The 12,191-nt window shown below is 33.8% G+C and overlaps 1 protein-coding gene across 1 annotated transcript; it reads right to left on the bottom strand.

Moving 5' to 3' along the window:
- Nucleotides 1-6,677: 6,677 nt before the first annotated feature.
- Nucleotides 6,678-9,266, bottom strand: LOC25493196 (epoxide hydrolase A). The gene is made up of 5 exons (XM_013601620.3): nucleotides 9,102-9,266; nucleotides 8,815-9,029; nucleotides 7,638-7,805; nucleotides 7,299-7,534; nucleotides 6,678-7,183 (listed from the first exon to the last, which is right to left on the bottom strand). The coding sequence occupies exons 1-5, from the start codon at nucleotides 9,169-9,171 to the stop codon at nucleotides 6,937-6,939; spliced, it is 936 nt and encodes a 311-aa protein (XP_013457074.1). The 5' UTR covers nucleotides 9,172-9,266; the 3' UTR covers nucleotides 6,678-6,936.
- Between the last annotated feature and the right edge of the window lie 2,925 nt (nucleotides 9,267-12,191).

The following is a 12,191-nucleotide window of genomic DNA, read 5'->3' as shown; positions in this document are numbered from 1 at the left end:
TTATGATTGAGATCCGAAGACAACAATTTAAAGCTTGGTAAATAAATAAAAACTATTATAACAAATCAGACGGCTATGATCATCCTGCGGTCATATAATGACAGCGTGGAATTCAATCCTTGCTATGCATAGCCATCCCAAGTTCTGATTAAAAGAGAGGTTGAGAGCTATCGTAAAATTTGATAGCCAACGTAAAATTCTATCGAATCTCTATGAGATGGATCGAATATGTAATAGTGTGAAAGCTAGGTTGCTGCTCAAAAGCAAAGCACTGCATAGCCCGAGTACAATGTCAAACGAGCAAGGGTCGTTGCATCGCTGCTTGAATGCAGTGAAAAATAAGCAAGGGTTCCCAAATCTTTGTGGACATGTGCGGGTAAAGATCTTAGTTAATTAGAGTAGGGTTTGTTTTGGATCATGGAATTAAGGAACTCTTACAAGAAAATTAGTGAAAATAATGGATACTATGACTAGAAGGAGACTTAATTTTATGTGCCTACAAGAAATTAAGTAGGTGCGAGAAAAGGCAAAATAATTAGAAATTAATTATTTAAGCTTTGGTACAATGACAAAGTTAGATTGAGAAACGGTATAAACATCATTGTGGATAAGAAATGGAAGAATGATAATATGGATGTAAAAAAGGATAGGAGATCGGATCTTAGCCCTAAAAGAACATCTTAAAGTTAAGTTTTAGGAGGACTTACTAGGCGTAATTCAGGATATACCAATAGGAGAAAAGATTTTTCCTACGGGGTATCTAAATGTGTGTATAGGGAGTGTAATGAGAGGTTTTGGGGGCTTACATAGGGTTATGGCAGCAGGGAGGTTAATGTGGAGGGTAGATCTTCGACTTTTGATCTTTGTGTAGCTAATACATGTTTTAGGAAGGAAGATGAATATTTTATCACATACAAAAGTGGGGTGACATGTTCTCATATAAATTTATTTCTTATTTGAAAATTGGACATAAAATTTTGGTTGGATTGTAAAGTCATACATGAAGAGGGCTTGACTAACCAACATAAAGTATTGATTATAGATGTAATTGTTAAGCGAAGAGCGAAGAAGCCACAATGGGGATCCACGAATCAAGTGGTGACATTTGAAGGATGAAAAACAAATGATTTTCCAACACAAAATCTTAGAGGGTGGTGTCATACACCCACAAGTAAGCGCAAATGATATGTGGGCCAAAATCACACATGAGATTAGAAAAATAGCAAAAGAAACGTTAGTAAAATCAAGAGGCTTTGGACCTGGACGTAAAGAATCTGGATGGTGGAAAGAAAGCATTTAGAGTACAATTAGAATCAAAAGGGGATGTTTTAAATATGAGGAGAATTATAAGAGAGTTAAGAAAGCGACCAAGAAGACAAGGCGCGAAGCAAGAACCCAAGTCTAAGTGAAGTGTATTAAAGATGAAGAGGATAGTGTATAAAAAAAATGGAGACGATAGAGTTTTGGTTCAAGACAAAAATATAAATGATACATAAAGAAGTATTTCAAAAACTTATTTAACGAAGGACGTGAGATCTTACTAGATTCTAACAGGTAAGACATTAGAGAAGAGAATCTAAACAATAACTACTATCGTTAGGGGTGTTCATGGGTTGGGTCAACCTAGAAAACCCGATCAAACCCACCCAAAAAACCTCCAAAAAATGGATTGGGTTGGATAATTTGGTGGATATGGTTTCTAAAAATAGAAAATGTAACGCCCACTTTCGTTTAATCGTTTATTTAATCGAGTTTAGGCGATTATATGATAATTATATAGTATATGCATGATTTTGGTATGTTTTGATGATTTGATCGATGACGTGTTAAGTTATGAGTATTGAAGGATTTGATTATGATATGAGATTTATTTTATTGTTAAATAAAATAAAGATTTGAAAATAATATAAAATATTTAGTTGAGGGCTGTTTTGATATTTTAGATAGTTTTGGGGGAGGAAGTGAGATAAGATAAGTTATTAGAAAGAGGTATAAATAGGAGAAGACCTAATATTTTAGAAACTCATTGTACGTGAAAACTTTTGGAAAAGGGAGAAAAAGCTTAGAAGGGAGAAGAGCATAGAGAGAGCTGCGATTTCTTCATAACCAGGTAAGGGTGAGACTAGTAATTCAATAGCATTGATTGTTGTAATTCTGATGATTAATTGACAAAGTTAGGATTGATTTAGAAAAGTTTTGGAATTAGGTTAAAACCCTAAAAATTGATGATCAAACGGTAAAACTTGTTTAGATTGATGTAGAAACCGTCCTTTAACCTTAGAATATGTTTAGGATGAATTCTGGAATCAAAATTAGGCTTTGAACCATGTTGTGTGTTGGATTTTTGAGAAAAACCCTAGTCTGCCCGTGCTTCTGTTCATCGCTCGCCACGGCGAGTGATGATCCTCGCCTCGCGAGTGATGAACTTCATCGCTCGCCACGCGAGCCCCCTTTCCTTCGCCTCGCGAGTTGTTTGGTTCAACTCGCCATGGCGAGCAACCTTCCTCGCCTCGCGAGCTTAGGCAGAGTGCATGTCATATTTCGTGTTTCGACCTTTTTAGTTGAATCTTGTATGCCTTTGAGTACCTGAACTTACCTAGTATTGATTAGGAATGAATGTAGGATCAGAGGGAACCCAGAACAAGCTTAGTTTGTGAGTTGAGTGGTGCTCGCCATGGCGAGTAAGTACTCTCGCCTCGCGAGTACAACCAGGATGAACTTGATTATGTGTTTGTGCGATCTGTGTCGCACTTTTTGGTCCAGAGTGAACCCCTAATTGGTAATGAAACCTTATGATAACGTTTAATGCAGTCTATAAAGCTATTGAGTTAAGTTGATATTATTTGAGCATGATTAAGGTATTATGCAATATGCAAGATATAATTGAAATGATTATGATTCTAGTAAATTGTTGTTGATATATTGATATCTCCTTGCTGTTATGCGACTTGACTATGCTGCTGCTGTTATTTAACTGAGTATGCAATGTTTATATATGAATATAATGAAAATGATGACGTTTTGCATCAAGTTATTGAATGCACATGATTACGATGATTATGATGTTTTGTTCATATGTGTCCATGCATAGCATATCATTGAGCTTAGTCCTCACCACGAAAATTAGGAGCTTTGTCCTCCGCACGTTTTATAGGAGCTTTGTCCTCCGCACGATTAAAGTATATTAATACTTATGATGACGATTGGTACCACATGCATATAAGGAGTCTAGGAGCATTGTCACATTGTCATGATTAAGATGCCTTGTTGATAATGAATGAATATGTGATTATGTGATAAGTGTTATTTGATTATGTTTCGTTGTTCATAATGAATTGGATATATGATTACGTGATAACTGTTTAGCATTTATGCAAAGTTAATAATGGAATGTTTATGATGTTAATTATGATTCGCAATTACATTGATTAATGTTATTTTATTACGAAATCTCACCCCTTCTGCTTGAAAATGTTGCCCTTCGTATGGGTAACTTGCAGGTGATTGTGCTTAGTGTGCAGTTGCTTCGTGAGTTGGCCTTGCCTTCACTGTGTCGTCTAGGTCGCTCTGATACGTAACGGGATGGGGTTATATGCTATAACATGCTTCATTCTTTTACGTGAACTGCTTATGTTTTGATAAACTCTTTTGAGATACTTATTGGGCCTGCGTGCCAAAATCGTTTTACGAATTATGATTATGATTTTCCGCTGCTATGTTAAAGATAATTTGTGAAGGTTAAATCATTATTTAACTGTTTTTGGATTACGTTTCTATGTGATATCCCGTTTATGGTTTTTACTCTGATAATTGTTTAAGAAATTTGTATATTGGGAAAACGGGGTGTTACAGAAAACCCGTAAAAATAAATGGGTTTCAGGTAAAACCAGACCCAATCATCCAAACCCAAAAAACCCATTTATCCAATAATGTAAATATTTTTTATCTTTATTTTCATAGGGTAGAAGAAAGTTATATTTCCAAAACATACACATTGTACCATATATATATATATATATATATATATATATATATATATATATATATATATATATAGTTACAAATTAATATGTTGCACTTTTTGGTTATTTTGATACTAATGAATTTTATGTCATGCAACTTTAGTTTGTTGCAAGTATTTTATGATGAAGTTTATTATTTGATATTCAATGATGCATAAAATTATAGTAAAATAATTTAAATATTTTTTTAAAGAAAATTAAAAAGTAGAGTACTATTTTAAAACAAAATTATGAGGACTTGTCATTTAATATATTTTTTTTTTGAACAAATTTAGTCATTTAATATTAAAAAATAGAAAAATAAGTTTTGTAACCCATTACGCAATTCAACCCAACCCAAAAATTAGTGGGTTTGTCCAAACCCACCCAATAGTATAACCAGTGATTATTTTACCTCACCTAAACTGGAGTACCCTATTTGATCTGGTTTGGGTTTGGCCAAACTCAACCCAAACACACCCACGAACACCCCTAACTATCGTCAAATTCATGAATTTGAGGGTAAAGCGTTGAAAGGATAAGTGATGGTAAAGTTTTGGGTAGCTCAATAAACTTTTTCACAAAATTGTGAGGTCAAAAGCAAACTATAAGGAAGACCTAGAGGCAAAGGAAGACAAAAAAAAATTATAAGAGAAAATATTAAGAAATATTATGACATAATTTGATTCATGTAGAACACTCCATTTAGTGGGATAATTCTTAGTTGTTGTATAAATTTTAGAGTAAATTACACTTCCCACCCCTCAAAGATGCTTGAATTACACTCCCCTCCCCTCTTATGTTAAAATATACACTCCCCCCCCCTCTTATTCAAAACATATTAGAAAATATTTCATTCCCCTCCCTTGAGAGAAGCTTGAATTACATTCCCCTCCCCTCTTAAGTTAAAATCTACGCTTTAGTCCCTCAATAGTAAATTACACTCCCCTCCCCTCAAAGATGCTTGAATTACACTTTCCTCCCCTCTTATGTTAAAATATACACTCCCCTCCCCACTTATTCAAAACATATTAAAATATTGCATTCCCCTCACTTGAGAGAAGCTTGAATTACATTCCCCCCTCTTAAGTTAAAATCTACGCTTTAGTCCCTCAATAGTAAATTACACTCCCTTCCCCTCAAAGATGCTTGAATTACACTTCCCTCCCCTCTTATGTTAAAATATACACTTCCCTCCCTTGAAAAGTAAAATTGAGTAAATTACACTCCCCTCCCATCAAAGATGCTTGAATTACACTCCCCTCCCCTCTTATGTTAAAATATACACTCCCCTCCCCTCTTATTCAAAACATATTAGAAAATATTCCATTCCCCTCCCTTGAGAGTAGAGCTGTCAAAACGGAGCGAGCCGGGCCAAAAAGCCCGGTTGACAAAACGGGCTTGAAATATACTACCCGAGCCCGGCCCTACACGGGTCGCGGGCTAAACGGGCCGGCCCGTATTAAAAATTATATATATTTTTTATTTTAAAAAATACTATAAAACACTACTATAATTTTTTTATAAATAATATTTTTAATATGTTTAAATAATGTCTAGCACAAAAGTAAATTGTAAACATTTTTGTACAAACGTCGTAAACTAAAACGACAAGAAAAATGATTTTAAATAAATTAGATATGTTATGGTTATAGATATTTATATATTCGATCTTTAAAACTATAAATAACGAAATGAATAAATATAATTTTATATTACATTTATATTTGTGTTAATTCATTGAATTTTCACTTTTGTTTTTTACTTTGATAATCAACTAAGTAAATAATTATTTGAAATATATATATATAATTTATAGAATTTTTTTTTGTTATGCGGGCTACCCGCGGCCCATTCGGGCTAGCCCTAACGGGTACCGGGCTTTTAAGGGCCGGGGTAAAAAGCCCTATTAAAATTCGGGCTCAATATTTTAGGCCCAAGCCCTATATTTATTCGGGCTAAACGGGCCGGCCCGTTTTGACTGCTCTACTTGAGAGAAGCTTGAATTACATTCCCCTCCCCTCTTAAGTTAAAATCTACGCTTTAGTCACTCAATAGTTTTTTTTGTTTCTAAAAATCTAGCAAAAAAATAATCTAACACACTTCAAAGAAAAATAGCATTGCGGGTTCATTTTAATATAATCAAATTTTGAATACATATATTCACAATTTCATTAACTTATAGTTTTAAATCCTATTATAAAATATGAAACAACCCAAAATAAAATTAAAATATTTATAAAATTACTAAAGTCGATTAAGTATGGTAATTTAAAAGTGAATTTTATACTCAAAATTATAAAATAAATAACAAAAGATTTAAATTTAATTGTCGTTGACATTTAGATTATAAATAAACAAATTTATATTTTTTAAATGGTATTTCAAAATTAAAATATATTAGAAAAATATTTATTTATGTTAAAATAGATTAAAGTGTAGTTCATATTTAATTATTAAGGGAGGGGGATGTAATTCAAGCATCTTATAGGGGAGGGGAGTATAAATTTTACTTTTCAAGGGAGGTAAGTGTATATTTTAACATAAGAGAGGAGAGAAGTATAATTCAAGCATCTTTGAGGGGAGGGGTGTGTAATTTACTCAAAATTTTATTTGCATGTTGGTAATGATATAGGAGAGGGGAAAAGGTTTGGGTGTGTATTGATTAATTTGAAATAAAAAAGAAAAGGGAGAAAATGCATATATTTTTAGGTCACTTCAATATGTTCTCCGAGTACCAAGTAGACAAATACACAATTCACAATCCCTTATTTAAGGAGTCCCCTTCACAAGAAGTACAACTGACCAAGTCCAACTAGCAAATTTGGTATAAAAAAAAAAAAAAGTCCAACCAGCAAAGTTCACTGGCAAAATTTCCCACACTCCACACTTGCTAAACCACACACAAACACACCATTTAGTGCACGACCAAACTTCAAGTGTGTTTGGCAAGGAAGTCAAGGATAAGTTGATTCACCTGTTCGGGAAATTGTTCTTGAACAAAATGTGTTCCCTCTGGAATAAATGTAACCTCCAGATTGGGAACAAGCTCTTTAGCCTTTTCACCCTTAGTTAAATCCTCAATCCCTGGAAACTTGAAAACATAATCCTTGCCACCCATTATCAGTAATGCTGGAACTTTGACTACAGGATCCGGCAAGTTAAAGTCTTCACCAAACGACCTACAAATGCAAACAAAACAATCACTAATAAGAATTCACATCAGAAAAATTGAAAGGTGGAGGGATCATGCTTCACTGGCAAAAAAATATGGGAACAAAAGAAAAATGGCAGCACCTGTATGGAACCTGCAATGCAGTTTGGAATCCAGATTTTTCATACAAAGCTCCATATGCTGCAAGATCCTCTTCAGAGAACCAAGATGGAAGAGGAGTACCAGGTTCCACCAAATCCATGATTTCCTGGTTTTCATCAGCTATTGGTACTTCACTTTTTGAGAAAAGGATGTAAACGTTTCGCACGACAGTCTTGGCATCAAAACGTCCAAAATCAGCCTCTGCCCTTCCTGGTTTCTGATATGTACATACATATAGACAAAAACAAAGTTGTTTGTTAGTAATTATAATGATTATATTATTGGGTCATGTCTGAGAGGTCAAAAGAAATTAGATTTACCTGCCATCTCAAAATGTAGAAGCCTTCAGGGAGGATTTTATGATACCTAGAGGGGCCTGGTGGAACATGAGGAACTCCCAAAGTGATAACTCCCAAGACCCTTTCTGGGTGCAGAATGGAAAACAAATATGCAGGACGAGCTCCAAAATCTTTTCCAACAAGAAACACCTAAAGTACATTGACAAAGAGGACTAATCAATTTGACATAACAGATTAATCATATGAAAGGGATAAAAGGGATGAATTTGAAGTGAATAATGTCACTTTCGAGTAGAGAGCACTCCAAGGAGAAGAGTTTGAATTGAAAAAGTAGAGAAACGTTGAAATTAATTTGTTCTCCCGTTCATTTCATGCTAGCTGGAGCTGGAGTTTAAATAAGTATATCAGTCCGTACCCTTATGGATCAAATTCAAGTTCCTATTGATCAATATCTGTATAGCTGCGACTGTGTACTTCAGCTCTTTATGTGTTATGACAAATACCATTTTTTTTTTATCAAATTATGACAACTAGCATTGTAGCACAATGAAGACATAAAGACGAATTACATTTGAAAACTGTGAATCATGCATTTCCCATTCGTATAATTATTAAACACTCGATGTATCCTAATATAAGAGAAAAAAATTAAGCAAAAAAATAATCAAGTGTTGAATCCAAAACTGAATACACAATAATATACAAGTATAAAATGTGAACTTCTAGACTAGCATATGCTAGACTAATTGATGATGATACAGACTGAGAGAGATCAGAACTGATGTGATCAGAATGTTCTGATATCTTATCAGAATAATCACAATACACCAACACTTTGATGATCACACGCATAGAAAAGAGAGAAAGGAAAACAAAATAAGTTTTGTATTACTCCTTCAGGACCTATATATAAGAGAAAGTTGTGTAAGCAAAAGTTGATGTATCTGGTTCAAAATTTGGACCAGATACATCAATTTTTGTTTACCCAACTTTCTCTTATGTATAAGACCGGAGAGAGTATTGAATTGGTTATTGGCAAGCATATCAAACACATGTATTTATACTAAGATAGTGCTGAGTCTTATAGACACAAAGCTAAGTAACAGAAAGTTATAACTAGCAGTAACTAACAAACTAAATTGAAAATTGAATTACTCTATCAAGGTTGTGAAAAGTAGAGAGAAAGAGAACAGTGTACCTTGGAAAGAGAAAGAGCATCAAGAATTGCAAGGAGGTCATTGAGAAGATGAGTGAAGGTGGTCTTTTCCGGTTCAGGTGGCGAGTCGGATAGTCCGTATCCTCTGTAATCAAAAGCAATAGCTCTGAAACCGGCACCGGCGACGGCTATCATCTGGTGGCGCCAGGAGTACCATATCTCCGGGAAACCGTGGAGGAATACGACCACGTTTGGACCTGAAAATTGTTTGACTTTGAGATACAAGACAAGACTAAGAATTGAAAAAGCAGTGAACATGATTCACTCACCGGTTCCAATTTCTGCTATGTGGAGTTTGAGATCTCCCACGTCGACGAATTTGTGTTGGATTTCATCCATGATCACACAATTTCAGAGACACCCGACCCGAGACTGAGCTACCTTCTTTTCTGTCTTCTTTGTCTCAACTCTAACATTTCACTCGTGTGTCCACTGTTTTAATACTGCATGCTTCCAAAACGTACTTTCCGCCAATCACGGAAGACCGCGTCACTTTTTTTAATCTGACGTGCCCCTATTATATGGAATTGGATTTTCTGTTCTTACATGGCCGTCCAATCTTAATTTGACGATTGAGATTGTTTATAAAATCAAATTTAAAATCTCAACTGTTCAACGGGTGAGATTCATTACGCTGTAAAACTGTGTGAATTAGCTAAAGTGGGAACTCATCCCTACTATATAGAGTAACATTGGAGGTGTATACTTTTATCTTTATCGATTTGATTTGATTTTTATTGTTTTTAAACAATGAAATCAAACCAAATTAATTGATTTGGTTCAGTTGATCAATTTAAAAAAAAAAAAAATCATATTTTATATTCTATGAGTCTCTACTTTTATACTCTTGCTATTTTGTCGAGAGGATGATAAACCCACTTAAAATCTAGTGAAAGAGGAGTGTTGTGAATTCGGTCAATTCCAAACTTCACATCAATGAAATTTAGATTTGTGGAGCAAGTATCAATGGCAACCAACAACCAAAATTAACCATAAGCAACAACAACAATATAGACATAGTCTATAAACCAAGTGCATAGCAAAACCACAATCCAACCAAGGAATAAACAAGATAAAGAGAGTAAAGAAAAGATAACAACACCAAAAAATGTTCATTCAGTTCGGTCCAACTTGACCTACTCTTGAGGAGATATTGATCTCTCCAATCCACTATCAATGAGTTCTTACAAAGAGATACAAATGAGTTACAAGAAATTAGCTTCAACAAACTCATAAAGAACAACCCTAATTTCTACCCATTTTTTCAATCTCACCAATGAACAAGACACTCATGATTTTTCACACTCTCAAGGTGTTTACAATTGTTTCCCAACTCTAGAATCTAACACCCAAAAGAGAACCAACCCTTAGCTTTGATTTCCTAAGGATCTTCTCTTTTGGTTTCACAAGACTCACCCAAGTTGCTCACAAAGAACTCTCCATTCATGTGTTTTCCAACCCCATGAATCTTCCCCAAAAGGCACCAACCCTTTTCCTAAGAGCCCCCTCTTTTGGTTCTCCAAGATTCACATATTGAAGCTTTGAACCTCACCCAAAGACTCTCAACCTTTAGTATCTAAAATCCTAAAAGTTCTCTCATTTGGTGTCCATGAGATTCACCAAGTTTTTCTCTCTTCAACCTCTCCATCAAAATCTGCAAAGAACACTTATATAGCAGTCTTCAGTTGTCAAAATTGTATCACGTTTTGCCAAATCGTGACACGGTTGGTGCGTACGACCAACCTTATCCTGAAAACGTGCCCAACAAGCCGAAAATCGTGACACATTTTCCCAAAATCGTGTCACGATTGGACACTCAGAAAACATGCTTACAACATGCTAAAATCATGACACGCTTATTAAATCGTGTCACGACTTCTTTGTTCTTCCAACATACAAATTGAAGGCACTTTACAGCAAGGAGTAATATGTAAAAGTTTGTTATTGAGTACTATCATTGATAAAATAAAAATGAAAGTAATTTTATATCTTACACACGTCAAAAAACATCATTTGTAAACAAAATAAAATAAAATCCCTTATTTGTAAGAGAAATGATATTTGTACAACCATTTTATGACAATTTTTAGACAACACTTTCTCTCATACTCACATTATGTTTTTATCCTCTCTCTTCCTTTTTCTAACTCTTTTGTTTTTTACCAATAAAAATAAAGAAAAAGAATGTTGTTACAAAAGTTGTCACCAAATAATTGTTCAAATATGATTAATTTTATTTGTAAAACTAATTCAACAAAATTTAAAAGATGAAAGTTGTATGTGCAACATGTAACGCCCTATTTTATTATTTATTTATTTTAATGAGTTTAGATGTCTTTTATAATTTAGTCGATTTATTTTGATGAGTGATATTTTTTTATGTTTTATGTTGGTATTTATTAGTGTAGAAATATATTTGTTATTTGGTGTAGAAATATATATGTTATCTGGTGTAGAAATATATTTGTTATTTGTTATAAAAATATTTTATATTATATATATATATATATATATATATATATATATTATAATAGAATATTGAGACTTTGGGGGCAGATTTGGAAATAAGAGAAAATAAGTAGGTTAAGGATTTATATAAAAGGGAGAGTTAGAATTAGAAGAGAATGATTTTACGTGAAACCTGATTTTGGAGAAAAAGGGAGAAAAGGGTGGGACTAGCTTTCTCTAATAATGGGTTGTATAATTATGAAAAATGGTTTAACCTTGTAGTTGTTGTTAGTTTTGATGTTATATGAATTAGGTTTATAATTCTGGAATAGGGTTTAACATGGTTGTTGTTGTTTGATTTTGATGATTAGAGAAATTAGGGTTTGAATTTAAAATTGATTGTTGAGAGAGTAGGTAATCCGATGAAGTAAGGTAATAATTGGTGTTCAGGTTGTAGAATAATCATATGTTAAGTTTCCTATCAAATTTGGGATTTGGGTAGATGAAATTTGGGTTTTTTTTGGTGAAAAATGTGCAGAAATCGTAACAGCAGGGGAAAAACTCGCTAGAAGTTCGCTATTGGCGAAATCCTCTGTAACAATTTCGCTATTCGCTAACTTTTTGCCATTAGCGAAATTGCACAGTGACAGCATACCATGTTTTATGTTCTTGCGTCTTTTTCACACGTTTCTGTTTTGAATTGGCCTTTGGTATAAACATGAAAGTTTTAGATAGTTTTGTTAGCTTTCCAATGGCTTTGGTTTGACTTGAAAATGATTTTTGGTTTTTGAGATATGATGAAAATACTCCAAGGAGGTCTTAGTGAAATTTTATGAAAATTCAGCATAACCGTTTCTAAGTCAATCCAAAACTTATGGAATAATCTCAAACCTCAAAACTAGAAGTACTAG

The sequence above is a fragment of the Medicago truncatula genome, chromosome 4, assembly GCF_003473485.1.
Source record: "Medicago truncatula cultivar Jemalong A17 chromosome 4, MtrunA17r5.0-ANR, whole genome shotgun sequence".
Taxonomy (NCBI): domain Eukaryota; kingdom Viridiplantae; phylum Streptophyta; class Magnoliopsida; order Fabales; family Fabaceae; genus Medicago; species Medicago truncatula.
Note: the sequence above shows the minus strand (reverse complement) of the source record. Positions and strands in the feature narration are given on the sequence as shown.